Source organism: Haliotis cracherodii, unplaced genomic scaffold, assembly GCF_022045235.1.
Source record: "Haliotis cracherodii isolate W230 unplaced genomic scaffold, xgHalCrac1.p SCAF_17, whole genome shotgun sequence".
Classification (NCBI taxonomy): Eukaryota; Metazoa; Mollusca; class Gastropoda; order Lepetellida; family Haliotidae; genus Haliotis; species Haliotis cracherodii.
In genome coordinates this window covers 24864254-24892023 of record NW_027266272.1, presented here as the reverse complement: position 1 = coordinate 24892023, position 27770 = coordinate 24864254, and the positions used below count along the sequence as shown (strand labels likewise).

Sequence of the window (27770 nt, the reverse complement as noted above, 5' to 3'; positions counted from 1 at the left end):
GTGCTCGTGGGTTTCACCGAAGTGGTAAACATCTGAGACCTGCATCACTCTGGGCTTTCCTCCCACATTAAGCTGACACGCCGTGATATAACTGGAATACTGTTAAAAGCGGCGTTAAACTCAACTCACTCACTCACTCACTCACTCACTCATTCATAAATCACGTGACTCAACCTTCAGCTCTGTAGAAAAGAAACACAGTACAAAAGTATCAAGGTTCAATTTATTAAAATAATAAGTTGGTACACTACGCCGTTTCCCATTGTACTTCAAAATTATGCTGTGTCTAATTCCTCGGGGAAAAAAAGAAAGATAAGGCTTAGTTGGATGTGTTTACAAATGTATACGCTATGTAGAACGGACTATATCATCTACAGATGGGTGGCTGGCCATGGTATAGGGTGCAGTCAAGCGTTTAACTTGTCGGACGGAGTCTAGTATAGTCCGTATCAGAAAAAGTTAAGTCTGACCGAGGTCACGTGACGCCCGTGAGCGTGCATGGCAACGTCTGCCATCTTGTTTTTAGACACGTGTTGTTCTACGTTTAACGATTGGTCAAGTAATTAATTGTATGATTGCATCCGATCAGTTGACCCTTTATTGACGTAATTGAATATCTGGGATATCTTTCAACATTTACCTGTTCCTGGGTTTTTAAATCCTACCACACATGGCCCCCCACAGAATGTGCATAGAGAAATGTCTTCAATGCAAAAGGTTCAAATGTTCACCAAATGTTCTCGCACCAAAATGTACTCACAATGACATTCCATTCTACGTCAAGACCCAACCCAACCGTGGTCGTAGTAACATTTCCATATAGGGACATTCATTACTATCCCGTGTTCTACGGTTAACGAATGCTCAAGTAATTAATTGCATGGTTGCATCTGGTCAGTTGACCCTTTATTAACCAAATTGACCTGTGACGTCATGCATACATTTGCATATTAATGAGTTATTCTGTCAACTCCCCTACAATAGCTGTTCAATTCGGTCTCAATACCTTATTGACAGAGGTGCGATTGACTACAATACCTATTCAACTCCCTGTTGACCTAAGGACAATACCTATTCAACTCACTGTTGACCTAGGACAATAGTGTGACCTCACAGATATCAAATGAGTTCAGAGGTCAAGGCCAGGTCATAGGTCAATGACGTCATAGACACCTCATGGGAGGTGGTGGGGGGTATTCTGTATCCACATATAATCTACTATTATTCCTGTTGCAGTAGGAAAGGATTTTCATGCAAATGTAAGTACAGAAAACTACCTTTATAACGAACACCCTTATAACGAACTGGTATCCATTTGTTGCATATATGCTTTATGTATGCTTATAACGAACTACGGTTATTACGAACTAAAATTAGTGGTCCCTTGAGTTCGTTATAACCGTAGTTTACTGTATGCATAACTATGTTTTAGTATTTGACCATTCGCCTTAGCAAACAGCATAAACAGCATAAATGGGAGTTGAGTTTTGTGAGTTTGCTGTCTGTCGAGGTTAAGAATTTTAGACACATTGCCCCAACAGTAAACTCGACCCCTTTGTTTTGACAGGTGCAATCCTTTTGACAAAATTCATTTTCAGTTGAAATACTGGGTGTACTTGAAGGTAAGTGGTTCGGGAACAAGGGGGTATAAGGTCAAATGATATTCTGTAAGGTACAGTGACGGAGCTTGTGAAGGACGGTGCCAATTCAACATCTACTGAAGAAGAAGCTTATGAAGGCGTGAATCGTAGCTACGGTATGTGTCAGCGACCACTAGATGTCCGATAGTAATAGCAGAGCAGTAAAGCAATGATTTCGTAGTTACTCTAACCACAAGCATGCAGTACAGGGACCAGTTCCACCCTGAATTATCAAGGGAAAAGTACTACAGTTACCTGAAAACCTGAAATTGTAAATCAATACAAATTGAGACTGCTCAGTGATCACAGATTTTATTCAGGTTTTTGAGGGCTTCATGGAAATTCCTTTGACAAATACAGCAACACGTCATTGGAATTATCACTACATTTGTCAAGGGCACAACTGATATGTGCTTAAAACTTAATAAAACATACCATAGGAATTCCATAATGCCACGATATTTCTGCAATATACAATCCCAGAGCATCTACCACCATCTCTCGTAGTGAATGCTGGGTTCAGTGATGCCACAAGCCTTAAGCATTGTTTCTATACTTGCTATCATGGGGGATGGACCACACAGGTAGCACTCCACCTTCCCTGGTTTCAACCTGTCCGTCAATTCTTGTATGTGCTCCTCTTTGATTCGACTGTCTGTGAGAATAAAGATAAAACATACATAATTTTCTCTGACATCCCTTTATATTAAACTTTTGAAGACGTCCCCACCCACCCCACCCCTCCGCCCCTTTTATTGAGAAGGACGGCTTGGCAGCAACTGACACTGTCATAGATGTTTCCACTAAGGTTAAACCCGTGACAATGCTGTTGAATCATGGGTAATAATCAGGGGGATTCTGGGATTGAAACCCACAAACAACATATTCTTACACAGTGAGTTTGATTTTATGCCCCTTTTAGCAACATTCCAGCAGTATATTGTCATTGTATTATTTCGGTGGACACCAGAAATGGGCTTCACACATTGTACCCATGTAGGAAATCGAACCAGGGTCTTCGGCGTGACGAGTGAACGCTTTAAACATTTGGCTACCCAGACCGTCCCCATTATGTTACGTCAAAAATAGAATCTGCTTGTAATAATAGGATAACACTAGCCTACTGCTGGAAGATAAGAAATATCAGATATATGATGTACACTTACTGGCTTTGTTCAAAATGTATTTATTAAGTTTTAGAATGAATCACAACATTAACTATTATAGTTGTTTTGGCATCTGGAATATTGGTCTTTTAGCATGGATGTATCTGTAGACCTGCTCAGCTCAAATCTGCAGCAACTGTCAGTAAGGTTTCCCACTTGCTGTTAAAGTAGTTCTAACAAATGTTTAAGGCTTTGAAGATGTGACTTGTACGTCACTGACAACAGGACCAATGGGTAATCAGTGAGTGTGTATGATTTTACGTCGCTTTTAGCAATATTCTAGCAATATCACGACGGGGGACACCAGAAATGGGCTTCACATTTTCTGCCCATGTTGGGAATCGAATCATATGATTGTCTATATCTCATGTACAATAAAAATAAATAAAAAAATCTAGATAATTTCCGCCAGACACAAATTCACGCACAAAATGTGTTTTGTTCACACAAAATCCTTAGGCAACAATGATTATTATGAGAATGAGTTTTGTGTACATGTATAATGGAAATATACAAATATCCCTACCAAAAGTGGACTGGTGTAGATCAATATTATGTATCGACAAATAGAACGTTTCTCTGAAGGCCGTGCTTATGGTATAGAAAGTGCATGTAAACGAACGACATTTTCCATGTTACATTGTGTAGAACTAACTTTATCTACGTGTACCTACGACGGTGCATATAATTGTGTATGTACAATACTTTATAACAAAATACAAATATATGGATACACTGCAACAAGTTTTAGAATTCAACAGTTATTAGCAAAATATTTATTTCCGCGAGACAACAAATCAGACACAAACCTTGTTTCCACAAACTCCCTGGGCAACAATGATTGTTAGATATATGGGCGCCATTTTACTATTTCCTCCCTACATATTGATATCACTTAATGACTTTAGATACTAGTATCAATAAATCGAATATCGAATCCGCCTCAAAGGTCGTTTGGACAATGAATAAGCATGAATTTCGCAAACGAGTCCTGCTTCATGAGCTGATTATGCGGCACAGATTAAAACATGGAAACAGGTTTGTGGAAAATGGGGCGAAGCGTTTTGGCAATTTTCGTTTACTGATCGTGTTAATTTGGTTTCTTGATATTTGTCTTCTCAGTAACTACGTGCCTATATAATTTTGGTCCGTGCAGGAACGAACGGGAACCAGTCAATGTGGAGTGTTGGCCAGAAGCTGGGTTCCATCTCTTCATTCAGTAAGTAGAAACAGCCTGGTTCCCTGGGTATGCCGCGCTGGCGCTACATAGTGTAAGCTGGGCCCCGTTTCTTATATTACACTATATTGGCATAGTGTAGCGCCAGCGTAGCATACCAAGGGAACCAGGCTGTATCTGTAATAACAACCAATAGAATTAACTATTACTATACACTGCTGGACGAAGCTATTAATAGTTTGGGTATTCCCGTTTTTCAGTTTTATTTAAGAACAGCGAGCAAAAAGCCAGTTTAGAAAAAATGAACTCACGAAATAACTTTAAATGGCAGTAAGAGAAGGGCAATTGATATGATGGGATCATATTTAGGACGGGACGGGAACTTCTTGTTGCTGTATATCGAGCAAGATGCTGAAAGTGAAAGTGAAAGTAGGATTCGCTCTACCGCGCACTGCAACGGAAGTACAGGTAGACCAACCATGATGCTGTTTCAAGTACCAGTCTCCCACTTCTCAACATGCTGAAGACTTGCAAAGTATTCCGCGACGTCGTGTTCCGTGAGTATATTTTATTATAGAATTATATTATCAGCTGGTAATATGTACACTGTATTCGGAGTCTGTGTAACAGACAGATAGGCATGCAGACAAAACGTCCGGAGTGAAGCATGTGCATACAGAATTGTTCAAGCAGATTTCAGACAGTGTCTCGGGATGTTGAGTTCATTTTGTGAGCGTTGTGCCGCCGTTGGTCCATCTGTCGTTACACTGCCAAACCTATGAATCTGAAACTTTGCATGAATCATACAAGCTATTGTGTCTCAGTCCTATAAAGTGCTCACAAAAATGTTCATCGAACTTTGAGCACGGCCGCCATTTTGAGGTCAGTCTGTTTGTCCTTGTCTGTTACGCTTCCTGAATATCTTCTCTGGTGTGACACTGATTGAGCTGAAGCTTGATGACGTCCCTAAATGTTCAAGACGTGAAATTCAATTTTTGATGTGACTGCGAAGAAACTCATCAGTTCTGTTTTTCTGCTATTTTACATTTTGACCTTGATTAACCTTCATGTTTTGAGGTGAGGTGAGGTGAAATGATGTTCAACATCAAGTCCCAAATTTTGTATGTGCATGTGCGTGCGTGCATGCATGTGCATGTGCGAGTGGTTGTACTAGTCCGATTTAATGCTGATTTTATAGTGCTAGCCCTCTGAGATAATATACCACAGTTTAACATGACCACCACTCAGAAAGAATATACTGACCCAAGCTTTCCAGTCCTTGTTTTAGCCCCTTACTGTGTCGGGCTGAGTGACAAGTACCTTCTTTTAATGTCTTTTGGTATGACACGACCAGGGATCGAACCACTGACGCTCTACCTTTAGACCAAGGAGACGGTCTTAAGTTATGACCGTGTCCTTTCAAATATATTTTTGGCTCTGTAAAATTCATCTCATTCAAAACTGAGGAAGCTGAACTTTGGCAAGTATGTTTCACAACCATGAATGAATTTTGACACTCGGCAATCCCAAGACAGAAAGCTGAATCCTTGCATACACAATAATTACTATATGATAAGGCTTCATCTGGAATCTACTTTGGTAGACATGCAATAATAATACCATAAAAATAGAAAAAAAACTAATGTAAATCAACCAATTATATTAGGTTACGTTATATTTAAAAAAAAGATTCTTGGTTTGACGTTGGATGTATTTTTTTACAGATAGTCTTTAATTTTTTGGACAGTTACTGTGAATATTTCTGGGTGTCTGTAGACACCAGAGAAATAGGACTTTGGAATATGACATAGCAGTCATTATTCTTTTGTCAGCATATTAAACAAATTAGGTCATTTCAAAGAAGTTATCACAAATTTTTCTCGACCTTTGAATGTCTAAGTTTGGCACCTCCTCAAATGTTACATCAAAGAAAATAGTTCTGTACGTGTGGTACTATTGTTATATCATGGACAGTGTTCATAAATGAGATAAGAGGATGCATTGTGAGAATGAAAAATACCAATGTTTTTGTAAATATAAACAACAAAACCCTTTTCATAATAAAAAAAACCTCTGCTCAAAACAGAGGACATTTAAAAAGTGTGTTGTAAGTAAAGTTTTAACCATGAAAACCCAAATGGGATACTGAAATGATGACCTGCAATCTCGATATACATCTGGAGAGCTACAGTACCCATGACACAATGCTGTCGGACTGTCTTCACTTATTGTCACAGCTTGATTAGATTCCCCTCCATTTTCACAGATAGTGCATGGCGATGTGATAAGCTGAACTTGTGATGGCCAGTACAAATGAGGACAGTGGACACCATCTGGTAATGGCAACTTCCGGTGAGCAGTCTGAAGGTCGCATGGCAACTTCTGGTGAGCAGTGTGAAGGTCACATGGCAACTTCCGGTGAGCAGTCTGAAGGGCACATGGTCACTTCCGGTGAGCAGTCTGAAGGTCACATGGCAACCTCTGGTGAGCAGTCTAAAGGTCACATGGACACTTCTGAGCCTCAAGGACATTTGGCTATTTCTGATGTTGACATGGCAAGTTCAGCTGGGGAAATCTTCACAACAGAGGATGACTCTGGAAACAGCGTGGTCAGTTCAGACGAGGAACCCCAAGGTCACCTGGTATTGGCAGGTTCAGCTGAGACCGAGGAGGACCTTGAGCTATTGAGCCAGCCACCAGTCAAAAGATTAAGAACAGGTGGGTGTCACTGTTGCCCCCCTAAATGTCACCCTGTTTGTAATTTTTAAAATAATTTACCCAGGAACACTATTTACAATTTGATTCATCAAGTGAATTATGTCCATCTCTTAAAAATATAGGAAAAATAAAGTAGTGTTATGTAGCTCGGACGTGCACGCATGCACACATAGATTAGTTTCTCATTATGTAAGCTGGAGTCAAGGTGCTTCAATCTGGTTGTGGAGGCACATTGTGTGGAGGTGTGCAATGGTTGTCAAGGTGCTCCAATCTGGTATGAGGTTCTAGAGGCACATTTTTATCCCCGGCATATAATGCGGGGGGATATAGCAATCAGCCAGTCTGTCTGTCCGTCTGTAATCATTTCCTTTTCCGGGGCAGAATTCGAAAACTATTCAGTGTATTTGATCGAAACTTGGCAAATCTGTCAGGGAAATACTGAAGTGGTGCCTTTTGATATTTTGGGATTTTTCTAATTTTTATTTTTTTACATTTTTATGGAACGAAGTTGGACATAGAATCAATTGGGAATGGGGTTCGTTTCCGGGGCAGAATTCGAAAACCATTCAGTGTATTTGATCGAAACTTGACAGAGCTATCAGGCACATACTGAAGTGGTGCTTTTTGATATTTGTTTTTTACGAATTTTTATTTTTTACAATTTTTATGGAAAGAAGTTGGACCTAGGCTCCATTGGGGAACGGGTTGAATTCCAGGCCAGAATTCGAAAACCATTTAGTTGGTAAACAATGTATGCTTCTTAAAGAACATTCAACTGTTGACTCATTACATACAGAATTCCACATTTACTAGTGGTTACTTTACAGACAGCTGCCGGGGCGATATGACATCTCTCTGATGACTCTTGTGTGGTGGTGTGTGATGATTGTCAAGGTGCTTTAATCTGGTATGAGGCGTGGAGGTGTGCAATGATTGTCAAGGTGCTTCAATCTGGTATGAGGTTGTGGAGGCACATTACATGGTGGTGTGTAATGGATGTCAAGGTGTTTCAATCTGGTATGAGGTTGTGGAGGAATATTGCGTGGTGGTGTGTACTGATGGTCAAGGTGCTTCGATCTGGTATGAGGTTGTAGAGGCACATTGTGTGGTGGTATATTATGATTACTGGGGCCTTCAAGAAACGTTGATAAAGTGGCGGTTTCTTGTCTACAAGGAAAGATGAGACTTACACTTAGACTTTTTATATCCCCGTTTACAAAGTAAATCGGGGGGTATATAGCGTTCCGTCTGTTTGTCCTTCCTTTCATCCGTCCGTCCGAGCTTTTGAACGGCCAATAACATTTTAACCATGCACCAAACTTGCTACACACATTTACCACAATGGGTACTTGTGCCTTTTGGTAGTTTGAGGATTCTGATTTTTTTAATTTTTGCCGTTTCCATGGACACGTTAAGAAACATCAAGAATGTATGTTTTGCTAAGCATTGGTTATCCCACACTGGATTGAAATATATTTGTGTTCGTTTCAAACATAATGCATCCTCGTGGGGTTACAAAGGAAAGGGCAGTTCCTCTGACTTAAAGAAACAGGTATATTTAATCAATTAACAAACTATTTACTATTTGTTGTTGACCAGTGGGGATAACGGGTGTATGTGATCTTTGTTAACTTCTTTCTTGTTTCTGTTGCAATCATCATGCAAAAATTACTTATTCCATACTTGTTATTCCTTCCAGGCAGTGGAATCGGTGCTGTCTGTCCATTCTTCCAAATATCACATTCCGTGCTTGTCATCCCCGCCATGAAGTGGTAGGGGTTAGTGGAAGCGCTGCTGTCTGTCTGTTTGTGAAAGACTGTTCAATAGTTCTTGATCAAATGTTGCACAATATCTAACCTTGAACTGACAGGTGCCTTTTACTATTTAGGAGTTTTTTAAATTTCTTAGTTTGGTTTCCATCACAATAAATTGAGTGTAGGTTCAGATAGATGAGGCCAGGGTTTATTTCCGGAGCAAAGAACTCAAAGACCATTTATTATTTCTTGATCAAATTTAATTACCCCCATCTCTCTCTCTCCCCTTCTCTCATTCGGGTAATAATGAACTTGGCTATTACCTGTTGAAGATGATTCAAGAATTACTTATCTGCTGAACTTCATGTGTAGCTTATTAACTTGATTCATGATTTACATGTTTTGGTCTTCAGCAATTGTTATTGCTGGGATAAGATTATTATCTAAAGAACCTTAAACTTCAAAATGATGTACACTCCACTCTTGAGCACTGCAATAATATTAAATGATGTTATTCAACGTGTAAAGAAAATATCTGATCAATTCAAATGTTGGTTACCGATGATTCCTCATTATTGGTGTTGACAGGTGACCGTCCTTCAGGGGGCTCCCAGGTGGCGAACACTTTGAACATCATCACTGGACAGGCCGGACAAGGAACACATGGGAGAGGTGAGTGTTCATGGCTGAAGGGTCAGTTGTCTACTAGATCTTGTGCAAGACTCTTACCATTCTCAGGGAGCAGATGGTGCCGATCATCAATCGGAATCTTATCCCCCTTGTCCCAAATGCCACCCTCATGTACTGATTGGTGATGGAGTAGTGTATGCTAACTCCTGAAGTATTGACAATGGCAGATCAGTGCTTATTTTCTGATGATGTGACCTCCTATGGAGGTGGTGTAAGAGCTTAACACAGAGAGGTATTGTATCAGAGTAAAAGTTAAGATTTAAATTTGGTTGAATTTGTTGAAGAGGGTTGAAACTGGCAAAATGGCAAACATTGCCATTATCAACAAGACTGAATAAAGAGGGTTATAAAATATGAATATAGTTGTGTACACTAAGTCAGGAACACATCTGTGTGATGTATAATCCAGATAAATTGTTCCCCCTAATAATTAACGCAAGAAGATTTAGTTAGCAAATATTTTGTAGTTTAATTTTAACATCCAAGTATTTGCTGGGATGGTTAATAGTTTTCATTCCTCCACAGGTACCCTTGATCTGCGCACAGACGAAGCGAAGAAGATTTTTCTTCCAACTGAACCCTACAAAGACGTGAAACAAAAATTGAAGGCATTTGGACATGTGACCATCTGCGGGGCTTCGGGAGAAGGCAAGACAACGATGGCTCTGGTGTTAGGTTCACAGTACAGAGACAAAGGCTACGAGGTCGTGTTTGTGGACAACATTGAGAAGTTTGACTTAGACCAGTGTCTTAGTAGCCACCCCAGAGTATTCCTCATAGTAGATGACATGTTTGGTACTGTTGGATTATCTTCGAATACATCACAGGTGAAAACCTTTCTAAACAACCTTCTCCTCCATTTAGAACAAAAGCGGAGTGCGGAAAAGCTGCAGTCAGAAATGCATGAAAGCAGTGATGCTGTTGGTAAATCCAGAAAGAAAGTGCAGAGTCAACCAGAATTTCAAACAAAAGATAGTGATGCTGTTGGTAAATCCAGAAAGAAAGTGCAGAGTCAACCAGAATTTCAAACAAAAGATAGTGATGCTGTTGGTAAATCCAGAAAGAAAGTGCAGAGTCAACCAGAATTTCAAACAAAAGATATTCGTGTTGTCTTCACATCAAAGTCATACAACTTCCATGATGGACTTGCAAAACTGCAGTACGAGGGTTTCAAACTGTTCAAAGGTCAAACTGTAATGGATTTAACCACACAAGATAAATACTGGCTTTCTGACAAAGAGAAAAAGACAATATTTGAACGACATAGGAAAGCTCTCGGTGACTGCTCCATGCAACATATACCTGATTACAGTGAGCTGGAAATTTGTTCAAATATCTTTGGATTCCCTCTTATTTGTAAACTTTGTTTTGAATTTTCATCTTTCTACAAAAATGCAAAATCATTTTTCAAGGAACCACTGTTTTATCTCAGGTTAGAGCTAAAGCATTTGCTTGAAGAGAGAAATGACCGATCGGCCATTCTGGTTCTGATGCTACTGAGTGAAGACAAATTGGACCTGAGCAAGTTAGACAGTGAAGGTGAAGATAAGGAAATGGACAGCCTGGTCAAAACTGTTTTACAGATGATGTCTAAAGCTACACGTTCAGGCATGTACAAAGCAGCTAAAGGTTTGAGAGGTACATTCTTCACAAGAGGAGACACTGTTGGCTTTGCTCATTCTTCAATCTATGATGCTTGTGCCTGTGCCTTGTATAATATCGGTCCAAACTTTGTTTTGAAGCACTGCAGTGATGACTTTCTTTTTGAAAGGGTACAAGGTGACAAGGTTGAAGAAACCAAAGTTGATGATCATCTCCATTTGATATATGTCTCAGAGAATTATGATGACCTACTTACCACAAGGTTTACACAGTCTATTAAACAAGGACGTTTTTCTAAATCAGTGACACATCCAATTCTCAAACAAGACGCCACAGTTTTCAAGCTGCTCAAGAAACTTCATTGTGATCGGACAAAACATCTTTGGTTTCACAAGAAAGAGAAAGGACAATGTTTTCTGTACTGGGCAGTTCTTGGACATAATGCACGTCTAATTACAGATATCGAACACACAGCTGGAGAAGAGTTCACTCAAGGAGAAATCAGTGAGGCAATGGAAGGATGTGCACGAAGCAACAACGTGACAGCATTGAAATGGCTGTTCAGCAGGAGTGAGAAACATGACCATCAGTTGACAATGAACAGACTTTTGTTGGTAGCTGCTGAAAGTGGCAGCTCTGACATACTAGTGTATCTGCTGCAGGAAGGCGCTGATATTAATACAAGAGACAAGGGAATGCAGAACATCTTCCATCTTGTCTGTAAATCAGGAATGGAAAAAACCCTGAAAGTCCTGTTAACCAGGAAACCTGGGAATAATGTTATAAACTCTGTTGATGTGAATGGCAGGACCCCTGTCATGGTTGCAGCACACACAGGATCAGAGGGATGTTTTAAGTTACTGCAGACAACATCAAATTTGAATGTGAAAGATAAACATGGCAGCGGAATTATTCATCTTGCCTGTCGTGGTGGGAACACTGCTATAGTACAACATGTCCTGTCTCCATCTAACATCAACAGTACAGGCAGATATGGATCGACAGCAGTGATGCAGGCAGCTGTCAGTGGACATCAAAGTGTGTTTGACCTCCTAGTGTCCAACCAAGCTGACCTCACACTGGTGGATACAGATGGTGACAGTTTACTTCATCTTGCCTGTCAGGGTGGAAACACTGCTATAGTACAACATGTCCTGTCTCCATCTAACATCAACAGCAGAGGGGAGTATGGATGGACAGCAGTGATGCAGGCAGCTGTCAGTGGACATCACAGTGTGTTTGACCTCCTAGTGTCCAACCAAGCTGACCTCACACTGGTGGATATATCTGGTGACAGTTTACTTCATCTTGCCTGTCGTGGTGGGAACACTGCTATAGTACAACATGTCCTGTCTCCATCTAACATCAACAGTACAGGCAGATATGGATCGACAGCAGTGATGCAGGCAGCTGTCAGTGGACATCAAAGTGTGTTTGACCTCCTAGTGTCCAACCAAGCTGACCTCACACTGGTGGATACAGATGGTGACAGTTTACTTCATCTTGCCTGTCAGGGTGGAAACACTGCTATAGTACAACATGTCCTGTCTCCATCTAACATCAACAGCAGAGGGGAGTATGGATGGACAGCAGTGATGCAGGCAGCTGTCAGTGGACATCAAAGTGTGTTTGACCTCCTAGTGTCCAACCAAGCTGACCTCACACTGGTGGATACATCTGGTGACAGTTTACTTCATCTTGCCTGTCAGGGTGGAAACACTGCTATAGTACAACATGTCCTGTCTCCATCTAACATCAACAGCAGAGGGGAGTATGGATGGACAGCAGTGATGCAGGCAGCTGTCAGTGGACATCAAAGTGTGTTTGACCTCCTAGTGTCCAACCAAGCTGACCTCACACTGGTGGATACATCTGGTGACAGTTTACTTCATCATGCCTGTCGTGGTGGGAACACTGCTATAGTACAACATGTCCTGTCTCCATCTAACATCAACAGTAAAGGGATGGATGGATGGACAGCAGTGATGCAGGCAGCTGTCAGTGGACATCACAGTGTGTTTGACCTCCTAGTGTCCAACCAAGCTGACCTCACACTGGTGGATATATCTGGTGACAGTTTACTTCATCTTGCCTGTCGTGGTGGGAACACTGCTATAGTACAACATGTCCTGTCTCCATCTAACATCAACAGTACAGGCAGATATGGATCGACAGCAGTGATGCAGGCAGCTGTCAGTGGACATCAAAGTGTGTTTGACCTCCTAGTGTCCAACCAAGCTGACCTCACACTGGTGGATACAGATGGTGACAGTTTACTTCATCTTGCCTGTCAGGGTGGAAACACTGCTATAGTACAACATGTCCTGTCTCCATCTAACATCAACAGCAGAGGGGAGTATGGATGGACAGCAGTGATGCAGGCAGCTGTCAGTGGACATCAAAGTGTGTTTGACCTCCTAGTGTCCAACCAAGCTGACCTCACACTGGTGGATACATCTGGTGACAGTTTACTTCATCATGCCTGTCGTGGTGGGAACACTGCTATAGTACAACATGTCCTGTCTCCATCTAACATCAACAGTAAAGGGATGGATGGATGGACAGCAGTGATGCAGGCAGCTGTCAGTGGACATCACAGTGTGTTTGACCTCCTAGTGTCCAACCAAGCTGACCTCACACTGGTGGATATATCTGGTGACAGTTTACTTCATCTTGCCTGTCGTGGTGGGAACACTGCTATAGTACAACATGTCCTGTCTCCATCTAACATCAACAGTACAGGCAGATATGGATCGACAGCAGTGATGCAGGCAGCTGTCAGTGGACATCAAAGTGTGTTTGACCTCCTAGTGTCCAACCAAGCTGACCTCACACTGGTGGATACATCTGGTGACAGTTTACTTCATCTTGCCTGTGGTGGTGGGAACACTGCTATAGTACAACATGTCCTGTCTCCATCTAACATCAACAGTACAGGCAGATATGGATGTACAGCAGTGATGCAGGCAGCTGTCAGTGGACATCAAAGTGTGTTTGACCTCCTAGTGTCCAACCAAGCTGACCTCACACTGGTGGATACATCTGGTGACAGTTTACTTCATCTTGCCTGTAGTGGTGGGAACACTGCTATAGTACAACATGTCCTGTCTCCATCTAACATCAACAGCAGAGGGGAGTATGGATGGACAGCAGTGATGCAGGCAGCTGTCAGTGGACATCAAAGTGTGTTTGACCTCCTAGTGTCCAACCAAGCTGACCTCACACTGGTGGATACATCTGGTGACAGTTTACTTCATCATGCCTGTCGTGGTGGGAACACTGCTATAGTACAACATGTCCTGTCTCCATCTAACATCAACAGTAAAGGGATGGATGGATGGACAGCAGTGATGCAGGCAGCTGTCAGTGGACATCACAGTGTGTTTGACCTCCTAGTGTCCAACCAAGCTGACCTCACACTGGTGGATATATCTGGTGACAGTTTACTTCATCTTGCCTGTCGTGGTGGGAACACTGCTATAGTACAACATGTCCTGTCTCCATCTAACATCAACAGTACAGGCAGATATGGATGGACAGCAGTGATGCAGGCAGCTGTCAGTGGACATCAAAGTGTGTTTGACCTCCTTGTGTCCAACCAAGCTGACCTCACACTGGTGGATACATCTGGTGACAGTTTACTTCATCATGCCTGTCGTGGTGGGAACACTGCTATAGTACAACATGTCCTGTCTCCATCTAACATCAACAGCAGAGGGAGTGAAGGATACACACCTGTGATGCAGGCAGCTGTCAGTGGACATCAAAGTGTGTTCGACCTCCTTGTGTCCAACCAAGCTGACCTCACACTGGTGGATACAGATGGTGATAGTTTACTTCATCTTGCCTGTGAGGGTGGGAACACTTCTATAGTACAACATGTCCTGTCTCCATCTAACATCAACAGCAGAGGGAGTGAAGGATACACACCTGTGATGAAAGCTGTATTCCATGGACATCAAGATGTGGTTGACCTCCTTGTGCAGCACAAAGCTGACCTCACACTTCTAACAGACAGTAATGAGGACATTGAATGTGTAGCTCAGATAGGAGGACATCCTACACTAGCCAAGTATCTTCGAACAGTTAAACATCCTCACTGATCATGCTGATTAAGCTGTGTGTTATGTGTTCTGAAGGAAATTTATTGATTGTGTATTGCAACTATGTTCTACACTAGAACATTCATTCTTGCAGACTTGGAAACACTAAAAATTTAGTCAATACGTTGTGCTTATTTTGTATTTATGCTGAATATATTTCAACAGTATTGCTTAACAATTGTTAAGTGGCTGTCAACATTTGAACCTGTTGCCTACATATGCAGGTGAGCTACATTGCTGAGGCACCATATTAACAGTTAAGTCAGTTTTCTCAAATTTTCTCTGAGAGAAAATTATTTTCCCCATTATTTAATCTGAATATATAAAATGAGAGCGAGGTGGAGCTTTTTGTCTTTAAAAGACAGGAATAACGGTGAAATGATAATTTTACAAACTTGCCATCTTTTTGATACGAAGAGCTAACACTGACCATTCATGTATTGCCACACAGCTAGCATTGTAGAAATGTCCTAATTTTGCTCTAGAGAAGTTTGTACAAATATTGTGATTGTAAATATTGGCTCAGTTTGTAATAAAATTCAATCGTCCTTGAAGGTTGATGGTTTTGCTAGTTTTTCTTTCAAATCCAGAATAAACTTAAACCTACAAGCACATTTATAGACAGATCTAGCTTGGACACCGACCTCCTTCAGTGAGGAGAACATACACGTATCTGCTGAATCAGCATTCTTCACGAGCCGACAGTTACGTAAAATAATGAAATGCCGTAACTTGTTACCTTATTTGGTTACATTCATCAGCAATCACTGACGATTGGTGAACTGATGGTGTCACAATATTTACTAGATTTGCAGGTGCTGAAATTGGGTTTACATTCACATCCCAGAATATTGCACTTATATAGCGATGTGCGTGCGTGCGTGCGTGCTTACTAGTCGGGACTGATGCCGATTTATAGTGATAGCTCACTGAGATACCATGCTGCAGTTTAACATGAATGCCCCACTCAGACACAGTACACTGACTCCGAGCCGACCAGTCCTTGTTTTAGCCCCTTTATGCCGAGTGCCAGACAGGGTAACAAAGAGTATGATATGACGCATATGGGATGGAACCCCGGACCTTCCACTCTCTGGGCGGACGCTCTACCACTAGCCCACGGAGGCGGTCTACTAGATTTGTGAATAGTAAAGGTGATTTTCGTGTCATTTCATCATTCCTCTTTATTGCACTATCCATCTTGGACTGAAGAAGTGAGAAATTGGTGGCTGGGATCAGGCTTGACCAAGTTCCTCCTCAGTGAGCGACACCTTCGTTACACTCCCGGTAACATCCCTGATAACAGTGTGGGCTTTGACTGGTAGCGGAGATAGTATGGAGAGCTCCGCGAACAGGCTATCGCTATGAGGAGCTCGATGCTTGACTTGCAAAGGGCCACAACTCCCAAGTGCCACCCATCTTTCCTTCCACGTCAGATAACGTACAGGCATCCATTGTGGCCTCCCGAGTCCTAATCATGTCAGCGCTGGTTACCATATGCCCTCTTCTGTTCATCGATTAATATCAGTTATCTTATTTTTCTACCAGGGAGTTATAGTATTTAACGTCCAAGAGGGTCTGGAAATGACCGCATTTGTCTGGGAGGTTTCATCAGACGTCTGACAGTCCATAATGCAGTGCAACAATGCAGATCTTATGGTAATTTCAGACGTATGGTGGCCAAGTAACTCAAGGGGTGGCCAAGTAACTCAAGGGGTGACCAAGTAACTCAAGGGGTGACCAAGTAACTCAAGGGGTGGCCAAGTAACTCAAGGGATGGCCAAGTAACTCAAGGGGCGACCAAGTAACTCAAGGGGTGGCCAAGTAACTCAAGGGGTGACCAAGTAACTCAAGGGGACCAAGTAACTCAAGGGATGGCCAAGTAACTCAAGGGGTGGCCAAGTAACTCAAGGGATGGCCAAGTAACTCAAGGGGTGGCCAAGTAACTCAAGGGGTGACCAAGTAACTCAAGGGGTGACCAAGTAACTCAAGGGGTGACCAAGTAACTCAAGGGATGGCCAAGTAACTCAAGGGGTGGCCAAGTAACTCAAGGGGTGACCAAGTAACTCAAGGGATGGCCAAGTAACTCAAGGGGTGACCAAGTAACTCAAGGGGTGACCAAGTAACTCAAGGGGTGACCAAGTAACTCAAGGGGTGACCAAGTAACTCAAGGGGTGGTCAAGTAACTCAAGGGGTGACCAAGTAACTCAAGGGGTGACCAAGTAACTCAAGGGGTGACCAAGTAACTCAAGGGGTGACCAAGTAACTCAAGGGGTGGTCAAGTAACTCAAGGGGTGACCAAGTAACTCAAGGGATGGCCAAGTAACTCAAGGGGTGGCCAAGTAACTCAAGGGGTGGCCAAGTAACTCAAGGGATGGCCAAGTAACTCAAGGGATGGCCAAGTAACTCAAGGGGTGTCCCAGTTAAAGGGATGGCCAAGTTACTCAAGGGATGGTCCAGGTACTGAAGGGATGGCCCAGTTAAAGGAATGGCCAAGTAACTCAAGGGATGGCCAAGTAACTCAAGGGGTGTCCCAGTTAAAGGGATGGCCAAGTTACTCAAGGGATGGTCCAGGTACTCAAGGGATGGCCCAGTTAAAGGAATGGCACAGTTACTCAAGGGATGGCCCAGTTACTGAAGGGATGGCCCAGATACTCAAGGGATGGCCCAGTTACTCAAGGGATGGCCCAGTTACTCAAGGGATGGCCCAGATACTCAAGGGATGGCCCAGTTACTCAAGGGATGGTCCAGATACTCAAGGGGTGGCCGAGTTAATCAAGGGATGTTCCAGTTACTCAAGGGATGGCCCAGATACCCAAGGGATGACCCAGTTACTCAAGGGATGGCCCAGATACTCAAGGGATGGCCCAGTTACTCAAGGGATGGCCCAGTTACTCAAGGGATGGCCCAGTTACTCATGGGATGGCCCAGTTACTCAAGGGATGGCCCAGTTACTCAGGGGATGACCCAGTTACTCAAGGGATGACCCAGTTACTGAAGGTTTGGCCCAGTTACTCAAGAGATAAACAGTCTTTAATATTATCTTAACCGTGTCAACCATGTTAACAGACAAAGCGAACTTACTAACAAAGTTGTCTCCTTTCCCAGCTGTCTCCTCTGTGATGAAATACATTGATGACATGTTGTGTGACTTCATATTGCATAATTCGTCAATTCTTTTCTTAAAAACAAATCAAATGTCAGTACTGGGTATCAGAAATCTGAACTATCAAGAAAAGTTCCTTACACCTGGATCATTAAAAGATCTCAAAATATATTTCACTAAACATACTTAGCTGTCTCAATGCTGAATGGTCAATTTGTATTACTTCTCACATACTACCACAGCAATAGCATTTTCCTTAAAGTGATACACGAACATGTCTAAATAGTCATTATCAGGGGAACTTCCACATTAAATAATCATGGGTGGCCCAGTCACCTAGATTCACTGCGCAGAGTTGCTTCCCTTGGGCACGCCAGAAACCAACGAATGTGGGTTCGAATCCCGGTTCGCCCGAATTATGTTTCTAGGTTTGTCAGCACCATACCCGTGCTTGTGGGTTTCAGCAGAGTGAGACCTGCATCACTTCAGGCTTTCCTCCCACACTATACTGACACTTCTCCTGGCTTGGTCTTGTGTTCACTGTGCAACTCCGACTGTCATTTGTTTCATTTTGTTTTATTAGCGCCTCACCCAATATTATTCTGCTCACTTAATATGACACCAGGTACAGCAACTAAAGACACCACCACAAATTTATTATGCCGAAATGCTTTCACTATTTGCTGTCTTTATTGCACATATCATGTCAAACTAAAAACTTCACACCAACAACGCTTAAGTTTAGGATCAAAGGGAGACTACTCTTCACACCTTAGCAGGCAAACCTTATGGAAAGGATTAACTATAGTCTTTATCAATAAAGTCATGAATGTGATTTTTTTTTAAAATGTCTGTCCTTGCACATCACAATTAATTATATAAAAACACAAACAGTGTTGAATAACCAATGTACCAGAATTTGTATGTGAAATATATGAAGTGGATGTGTGAAAATCCAAGATGGCTGTTACTGGCATACAGTCTCACATTTGGTGAGTAACAACCATCATAGATTTTTAATGACAGTATACGGGCTCGTGTGGTGTCAGTAGTTCTGCTCTCATGGGTCAATCTCACTTTGAGGCATAATGAAACAAGATATGTGTCTATCTATCGTCAATATCAAGTGGTGTACACAGAAATCATAGGCTAAATGTTCAGTCGTCAAAGATAAGGCATTTCATATCAAACACAACTTGAATTAATTCCCATTTCACACCAGGTTCTGTTTGCTTATGTAGAAATTACACCTGGAACACAGGATGGAACAATCTGTACATTTATTTGACTGCAGTCTGAAGTGCAGTCCACAGATCCAACTGAAAGTTTTCTGCAAATGTACACTTTGAATGACTGTAGAAGTTTGGATTCGGCAAGGAAGTGAGTTGCCACTGTGCCAGCTTTAAACAAAATAGACAACAGGCCTCAAAGAGAAGCCGGGTCAACGGCTTGCACAAAATTAATAAATGCCCTGGGGCCACGTGCACAAAACGATCTTAGCGCTAAGACTATTGTAAGCCTGTGTTAAAGTATGGGAGTTAAGATCATCTTTGCGCTAAGATCGCTTTGTGCAAGTGGGCCCTGGTGTCTAATAGAGGAAAAACAGATTGCACACTAAATCCCATTCTATTTTCAGTTGAACTGTGAGAATAATTTCAATTTTAAAACATTTAATACCGGTACTAACTTTAAAACCAGACCTGAATGTAAATGCAAACTGTCACCATACCCTGAACAAAAGTTCCTCCTTGGTTTTGGCACTGAACATGAGGATGACCTTGTTTGGGCACATGCTGCGTGTTGTCGCCGTCTGCTGCAGATCATGAACGTGGCTCAGCATACTCATGAGGGGGTTGATCCCGACCCCACCCGCCACCAGCAGCAGGTTTGTGGGAGGCTCCTCGCCTGGCTGTGGGTCATAGAAGTAGTCGCCACCCACACGCAGGTCCACTTGAGCCACCACCTTGCACTGGTAAACATGAGCCAAGCATACCGGTAGATGCATAAATAAATCTTGGTATGTCAGACCGAAAACAGAATTAGTTCAATGGAAGTTTATTACACTGATACTGATTGGTAATTGCTGAAGACAGACTCTGTACATTAATGATTAAATTGGATCATGTTGATCAGAATGTGCAATCAAGAGGAGATGTTTATGACCAATGACTCAGAATGCTTTGCACTTTTTAATAAGGCCATTGGCAGCCATATTTGATTTACGATCAAGATGCCTTGAACCGAACTGAGTACAACATAAGGTGATCGTCTCACAAAGTTTCAAGTCCCATGCTCTTTAAGTTTTTGCGAAGAAGATCTTCTTATGTTCTCAAGTGAAAAATGGCTATCTGGCAGCCATTGAAATTCCAGTTTTGAAGACACTTAATCCCCTTGAAGTAACACACATCCACACAAATTTCAGATGAAACCATTGAGTAATTTCAGAACAGAAGTCAAAATATAAAAAGTTCATGGCCGCCGCCAATGCCTGTTCATCAATGATAAAATTTCTGATAATTTTGATCAAAATTAATCAGCAACTGACTTTTGTACTACCCAGTTAGTCCCACCGAGATAATGATAGAGTTATTCTGAAGACTGTTAGAATTTGAGGCTGATTTTTGGTGTTCTTATGTGTTATTCCTGTCCAGGCCAGTAAGATTTCAGGTTAACTTCTACTGCTATGTATTAGTTTTTTAATTCATATATCGACAAATTATGTCACTAGTTCCAAATCTAGAAAAACATCCTTTTTGCCTAGTCGGCATGGTAAACGTGTTGTTCTATTAAGGCCCAAAACGAAAATACTTGTTTCAGGTAACCTGACCAACCCACTGTTTCACTTGCGACCCAAATGTCAGATTAAATGTTCTGTATATTATCTGTGCTGACGCTGGACCAACAAATAGGACATACGCTGCCACTGACATCAGAATAAACATGAATGTACATGTCAAACATTATTAAATACCCTTACATAAATAATCTGTTGGGGCCATGCTACCTGAAACAGATTCTTTTGTTCTTGGCCGAACATAAAAACCAACAGGATCTGATGCCAATGCACAAGTTTGGGCAAGTGTACTCTAACTGTTTTGACGACAGGCTGCTCAGATATCCGAAGGTCGGTGGTTCGATCCCCGGACAAGCGTTTCCAAAAGATGTAAAAATATGGTACTTGTGGTTACCCTAGGCACTCTGCATTAAGGGGATAAAACAGGGACCGGTCAGCTCGGTGTAATCAGACTGTGTCTGGGTGGGGTACGACAAGCATAGGTTGCTGTGGTCCTTTTCTAACTCGGGTCCCCACGAGGTAATAACGATACTTAGTAACGATGGCTGTCTCCGTGGTCTAGTGATAGAGCGTCCACCCGGAGAGCGGAAGGTCGGGGGTTTGATTCCCGGCCGCGTCATACCAAAAGAAGTTAAAATATGGTACTTGTTGTTACCTTGCCTGGCGGTCGGCCATACAGAGCTAAAACAGGTCGGGTCGGAGTCAATATACTGTGTCTTAGTGGGGTACCCATGTTAAACTGTGGCATGGTATCTCTCACTATAGAACCAGCATTAGTCCTGAATGTACAAGAAGCCCCCCTCCCCACCACACACAAGTCGCCATTTGAGTGCAATATTCTTGAAAGATTTCTAGATTTAGGTAAGTAGAATTCTTGACCAGATTTATTTAGAGATTGTTGTCATATAGCTGGAATACTACTGCGTGCAGCATTATTCCAGGAAACAAACATTCCACACAACTTAACGAGTCAACTGCACAATCTGACCTTTGTATGCACCCAGTGTGCAGGTGGATGAGGGCTGCGTTTGACTGCCAGTTGCAGCATCCTGTCCCTCTGTAGCAGACCCGGTGACGACCACATGGAGAAGCCGCCTACTGTATCTACACCAGGGATGTGGCTATCCACCCTGAACACAACACCATATCATGGTCAAAACAGCGTTAGCGACCCGGTGACGACCACATGGAGAAGCCCCCTACTGTATCTACACCTGGGATGTGGCTATCCACCCTGAACACAACACCATATCATGGTCAAAACAGTGTTAGCGACCCGGTGACTACCACAAGGAGAAACCCCCTACTTGGAAACAGCTAAGTCAACAGGCAAACACCGAAGTCAACAGTCAAACAGCTAATTCAACATTCAAACACCTAAGGCAACAATCAAACAGCTAAGTCAAAAACCAAACACCTAAGGCAACAATCAAACAGCTAGTCAGGGTCAATAGCCACATCCCTCGTGCCATCTCAAAATGTATATGTTCAGTATTTCGCACATGACAGTGTTCTGTTACCGGTCATGACAATCAAAGACGCGACTGTGGTTTCATTAGGCTTTGATCACTGAGTTACATATCAGATTTGCTCCTCAAGAACTAAGATACCCAACAATATAAATTACATAGACATTTTGTTCTTTATTCTCGTTAACTTAACTAAAATAACATTATAAACGCACATTTTACGTTTCAAACATGATAGGGGGTTTATAAGTGAGTAAAATAATAATTTCTTTAAATGTTCAATTTCATTAACAGAGCATTTAAAAGTGTTAAAAACTTACTAAGAAGATATGGGTCTTTACGGTTACATGTTCATAATAATTTTTTTCATTCTATAAATACATGTATTTGGCCAGTTGAGAAACTTTTTATTGATATAAGTTGATTTTAAGTGTGAAGTGCCTTCACAGCGAAACAAGTAATGAAATTCGCCAGCAATAGCAACAGAGTTTACATAATCTATTCTCCCTTGGAATGTTATCCAATCTTCCAGTCTCTATGGGGAGATTGTAATTGGAGGTTCTAGATTTTCATGTAGGGTAGAAATTAGAGACTGTGGCGAGTAGGTATTTTTAAAAATATGATATTTGTTTAAAGTACTTATAGTAATGTCCTTTTGAGCTTGTTGCGACTAAATTGCGTCAAATTAAGAAAAACATATCTTTGAGTGTGTTTTCTAGTACCGTTAATACATAGTGTCTGACGACAGGAAAAAAGAATGTCTTTAACAAAACCAATCCAGGAGTGTTTTCGAGAGTATATATCATTATCTAGTTTAATATAATTATACATTATCTGAGAGAGTTTCATATTATCAGTTGGAGTATTAAGCTTATACCAAAAGCTTATAACTCGTTTGCAGATCTGTATTTTAAGTGGAGTTCTGTCAAGTTCGCCATAAAGGAAGAATCTCGGAGTTGATTGCCGTAACCCTGTAGTAAGTTTTAAGAATTTTAAGTGAACTTTTTCATTGATATCTACTTGCTCATAACTGCATACTTCAGCCCCATACATTAAAATTGGTACAATCATGACATCGAAAGGCTTTAGTAAGCAATCCAGTGGCAAATTAATATTTCTGGCTCTTTTCAGTAGACAAAACATTGCTTTTGTAGCAGTTAAACTTTTAAAAGCATAGATAAAACTTCTGTTTTTGTTAAATTGAATACCTAGACATTTATACCAACGATTTCGAGTTCTTGATCTCCAAAATAAAATGATAATTTCGTTTTTCTTGCTACATCTGAACCGAAAATTACAATTTTTGTTTTATCTATGTTAACAGTCAGTTTCCATGTTGTAGAGTATATTGTAAAGAAAGTGGGTTTTGTCCGAATAACACAGTATCTTCTGCTTATAGAAGAAGAAATAATTGTGCACATAATATTCCATTATCACCGACATATTCTACTTTAACACCATCACAGTCATGTGATATGGGATGTGCTTCTAAATCATTTAAGTATATTGAAAACAGTAATGGTGAAAGGTTTTCTCCTTGACGTACACCCGACATACTTAGAAAGTATTCGGATATGTCATTATTATGTAACACGCATAATTTTATATTTCCATTCATATTTTTAACGAGTGTCAGAAATTTGCCTCAAATACCATGATGCAACATTTCATGCCAAAGTCCAACTCTCCAAATGTTATCAAAGGCTTCGGTGAAATCTATGAAAGCGCAAAAGAGCTTCTTCTTCGTGTGTTTGGGGATATTAATAATAGTATGAAGTATAAAGATGTTGTCAATTGTTGACAGCCCTTTACAAAACCCTGCTTGTGAAGAAGATATAAGTTTGTTTCTATCAAGGAATTTTGTTAATCTACTGTTCAAAATGCAGCTAAGAATAGTAATGGGACGGTAAGAGCCTGGATCTGATATGCCACCTTTATTTTTATATATTGGTTTAATAATTCCTGTAAGCCAAACACCGGGTACAGTTCCTGTTGGAAAGATCATGTTAAATAAATCTACATAAACCTATCCAAGGAAATCGATACTGTCAATTAAGTAGTCATTTTCTATGAGGTCAATGCCAGGTGCCTTATTTTGCTTTAAATGTTTCAGGGCTTCGGGATTTGGATTTCAAAATTCCCAAAAGTCTTTACGTGAGTGTTTAGCTTTACTTCTTAGAAGTTTACTTACGCTGTGTTTAAATTTGTTCTTGTATTTATTTAAACATCTTTTGTATGCCTTAGCCTGTTGTAGATAGGAGTTTCTGTTGGTTAAAACTGGAGAAATTGTAACGTTTTCTTGCCTTATTATATGAATTGCGCATCTGTCTGCACTCAGATACAAACCAGGGCTTACTACACGTGTTATGATCATGTTTGTGGTTTGTGTTTTGTGTTTTGACAATGCACACTTCATTTACCTTAAAGGTCTTAAAGGGATCTTTTTGATACCTGATTCTCAGATTTAAATCATATTTAACTGCAGCTTCCATTCCCGTAAGTTAGTTTAACGTCTCTCTTATCCCATAGAAAACATGGTTTCCCTATAACCGTATGTACCTTCAAGTCCCTGTAAATAAATCGAACCATCTCATTTATAGTTAAGTGTTATCGTTTCCTCTACCTATGGCCGTTTTTTCATGGATCATGTGAAACTGGAAAGATCACTTGTCTACAGGTGCAAACATGCAGATTTGACCTGTTGAATACAATAGTCAAAGCTCGCAGATATGTATATCTACATAGAAAAAATTGAGGTCAAGTCTGTATGCAAGATTGAATATTATGTTACAAGTTAGTTTTAGCTGGCAAATTAAGCCAAGGTTCATTATTTCATAATGAACAAGTTTAGTTTTCAAAGTTCGCTATAAAAAGCGGACTTTGGTCATCAAGAAATAGTCTGAGAAGTGTTTGAAATAAACTTCATGAATGATTCATTCATTCATTCATTCTCTCACGAGACCGGGTTTTATATTTTCAATTGAAAAACTTAATAATTTCTTTATTTTACTTTTTTTCCATTTTTTAAATTTCAATTTCAATTAGAATGAGAATTATTTAGAACCGCGTCATTTCTTGTATTCTATGAATATAAATTAATACAAAGTATTTTCATTATCGCTTTGATGTGTAAAAGCACACACAAACACAATCACGCGGTTAATTTCTATGGGTGTAAGAATCTACATCAAAACGTGGCTACTCAACGATCGAAAAAGTTGTAATCCATATATGTACATTTATAATAAAAGACTAGTTTTTATAATCAAATTTAAATCTCAAAATTTATCACCCAAACATGATATCAATCAAAATACTTTTGATAACAAAAACTTTTTTAGATCAAGGTATTTAAATTACTGTGATTAGTTTTCACATTGCATTTTTGATTGCTGTAAAGAAAAAAGTTGTTTATACAAATTAAAAAATAAAATGTTTTTGTTTTAAAAAGACATTAGTTTTGTTATGATAGTCAAATAAAGGTTGTTGTAACTTGCTAATCTTAATCATATAACTTTTAGTAATCCTCAAAGTATTTTAATCTTTTTACACCAGGGACTCCAAACTTGGCTTTTGTTTTTGAATATACATTGAGCTTTGATTGACCAAACTATGTGATCTCTTTTGACCATAAACCACTTGAGGGAGTAATTTGTCTGATCCGTACAGACTTGACAATTTTTTTCCAAGACTAGTTATCTACCTACAAAATGAATATATAAAAGTTAGTCTTCTATGAGACTGACAGTGATTTGTCCGAAGCGTCACTAGAATAATAATAATTCACTCACTTCACTCAATGTGACTGATACTGTTTAATGTTTCACAACAAATATATATTCTTGACATAAGCATGAGAGAGTAAGCGAGTTAGGGTTCAACACCGTTTTCAACAATTTTACAATTATAATGCGGCGACAAGGTTTATGGATGGAGGAAAGCCTGCATCACCAATGGGGTTATTTGATGCAGTGAATCCTGCGTGTTACTGTCTTGCAATCTGTCATCCTTGTAGGATGGTCAATGAATACAATACTTTCTTGTGGCCTTGTCTGGTCTATGACTTATTAATGACTTTGCCTAAAAATATAAATTTTACTTCAACATATTTTTTCACTAAATAATCTGAAGCCACGATGAGGACTTATTCGTGAGTTTTCTCACGGCAAGACTAAGATTCAAATGTTCCACTTGTCTGGTGTGGGATTCAAACGTCTGTTCGCGGGAACATTCCCTTTCCCATGTCATATATCTATGGGTTGAATTGTATTCAAATTTATTTGTCCCCCCACTAATTTTGTGAATAGAAAACAAATCATGTTATTTTTTCTTCTTATGTAAGTTTTATTTGTCGATCATGCAAAAGAAAAAAATACTTTGTTAATAAAAAAAATTCTGTCATATATCACACATTATTTATTTTTTGATGCACGAATGTGTTTTTTCACTCACGCAAAACAAATTTACTTTGTTATTAATTTTTTTCATGCAAGTTTTATTTTCTTGTTGAATTTTTTTTCTATCAAATAAAAACTTATTTTTTCAGTTTGCTTCATACAAGTTGATGTTTCTATCATAAAAAAAGAACTTAGCTTACGTTTTTAAGAAATAATATCTTTTATGAACTTCACAAATTTTTTTTTCACAATTAATGATTTAAAAAACAACCAAACACAAAATACAAAAATACCTTTCACATTTCAAGGATCACGAGGTTTTCATTTCGTGATGATGTAACCATTGTTGCTTAGGCACTTGTCATACTTTCTTAGAAGTTACAAATTTCTAAATAGAATTAAACCCATAGGGTCGAGATTCGATCCCATCTGCCAACAAGTACCTTTTATCATCTTGAGGTGTCAAAGCCAATTTGACACCTCAGGAGATATTGCTGCAATCAAATGACATCATTGTGTGGTGATATCTCCAAGGAGGTATCGCTTGATCTCACACAAGGGATATCTCGCGTGGGAGATATTTTTGGATGATATGACTTTTTACGCCTGCTTTGCCTCAAAAGGGACCTTTCGCCGTGTTCATAGTATGATTTTCCTTATATGGAGAATGGCATCTCATTCATAAATCGGGGGCACGGGTGGCCCAGTCGTCTAAGGCGCCGCGATTCGCTGTGCAGAGTTGCGTCCCTTGGGCACACCTGAAACCTATGATTGTGGGTTCGAATCCCGGTTCGCCCCGATTATGTTTCTAGGTTTGTCAGCACCATACCCGTGCTCGTGGGTTTCACCGAAGTGGTAAACATCTGAGACCTGCATCACTCTGGGCTTTCCTCCCACATTAAGCTGACACGCCGTGATATAACTGGAATACTGTTAAAAGCGGCGTTAAACTCAACTCACTCACTCACTCACTCACTCACTCATTCATAAATCACGTGACTCAACCTTCAGCTCTGTAGAAAAGAAACACAGTACAAAAGTATCAAGGTTCAATTTATTAAAATAATAAGTTGGTACACTACGCCGTTTCCCATTGTACTTCAAAATTATGCTGTGTCTAATTCCTCGGGGAAAAAAAGAAAGATAAGGCTTAG

At 40.5% G+C, this 27770-nt stretch overlaps 3 protein-coding genes across 3 annotated transcripts in view; 2 read left to right on the top strand and 1 right to left on the bottom strand.

The window, feature by feature from the left end:
* The window catches only part of LOC139464999 (uncharacterized), a 38587-nt gene extending 23188 nt beyond the window's left edge, over window positions 1-15399 (top strand). Inside the window, exon 5 of the mRNA XM_071246659.1 lies at window positions 11639-15399. Within this exon, the coding sequence (XP_071102760.1) occupies window positions 11639-14850 (3212 nt within the window). The 3' untranslated portion in view covers window positions 14851-15399. The remainder of the gene's footprint in view (window positions 1-11638) is intronic.
* Window positions 2129-21834, bottom strand: LOC139464995 (oxidoreductase NAD-binding domain-containing protein 1-like). Its single transcript, XM_071246654.1, has 4 exons — window positions 21739-21834; window positions 19686-19925; window positions 17935-18031; window positions 2129-2295 (listed from the first exon to the last, which is right to left on the bottom strand). Exons 1-4 carry the CDS (start codon window positions 21832-21834, stop codon window positions 2129-2131), a joined length of 600 nt encoding a protein of 199 aa, XP_071102755.1.
* On the top strand, window positions 4265-9023 carry LOC139464998 (uncharacterized). The gene is made up of 3 exons (XM_071246658.1): window positions 4265-4540; window positions 6250-6701; window positions 8401-9023. Exons 2-3 carry the CDS (start codon window positions 6284-6286, stop codon window positions 8475-8477), a joined length of 495 nt encoding a protein of 164 aa, XP_071102759.1. The 5' UTR covers window positions 4265-4540; window positions 6250-6283; the 3' UTR covers window positions 8478-9023.
* Window positions 21835-27770: the final 5936 nt, after the last annotated feature.

Coding starts and splice junctions, on each gene's coding strand:
- LOC139464995 (XM_071246654.1), bottom strand. CDS start 21,834: ATGTGGTCGTCACCGGGTCTGCTACAGAGGGACAGGATGCTGCAACTG. Junction 19,926..21,738: donor CACACTGGGTGCATACAAAG/GTCAGATTGTGC, acceptor CATGTTTACCAG/TGCAAGGTGGTGGCTCAAGT. Junction 18,032..19,685: donor AGGAGGAACTTTTGTTCAGG/GTATGGTGACAG, acceptor TTTGTTTTTAAG/AAAAGAATTGACGAATTATG.
- LOC139464998 (XM_071246658.1), top strand. CDS start 6,284: ATGGCCAGTACAAATGAGGACAGTGGACACCATCTGGTAATGGCAACT. Junction 6,702..8,400: donor AGTCAAAAGATTAAGAACAG/GTGGGTGTCACT, acceptor TATTCCTTCCAG/GCAGTGGAATCGGTGCTGTC.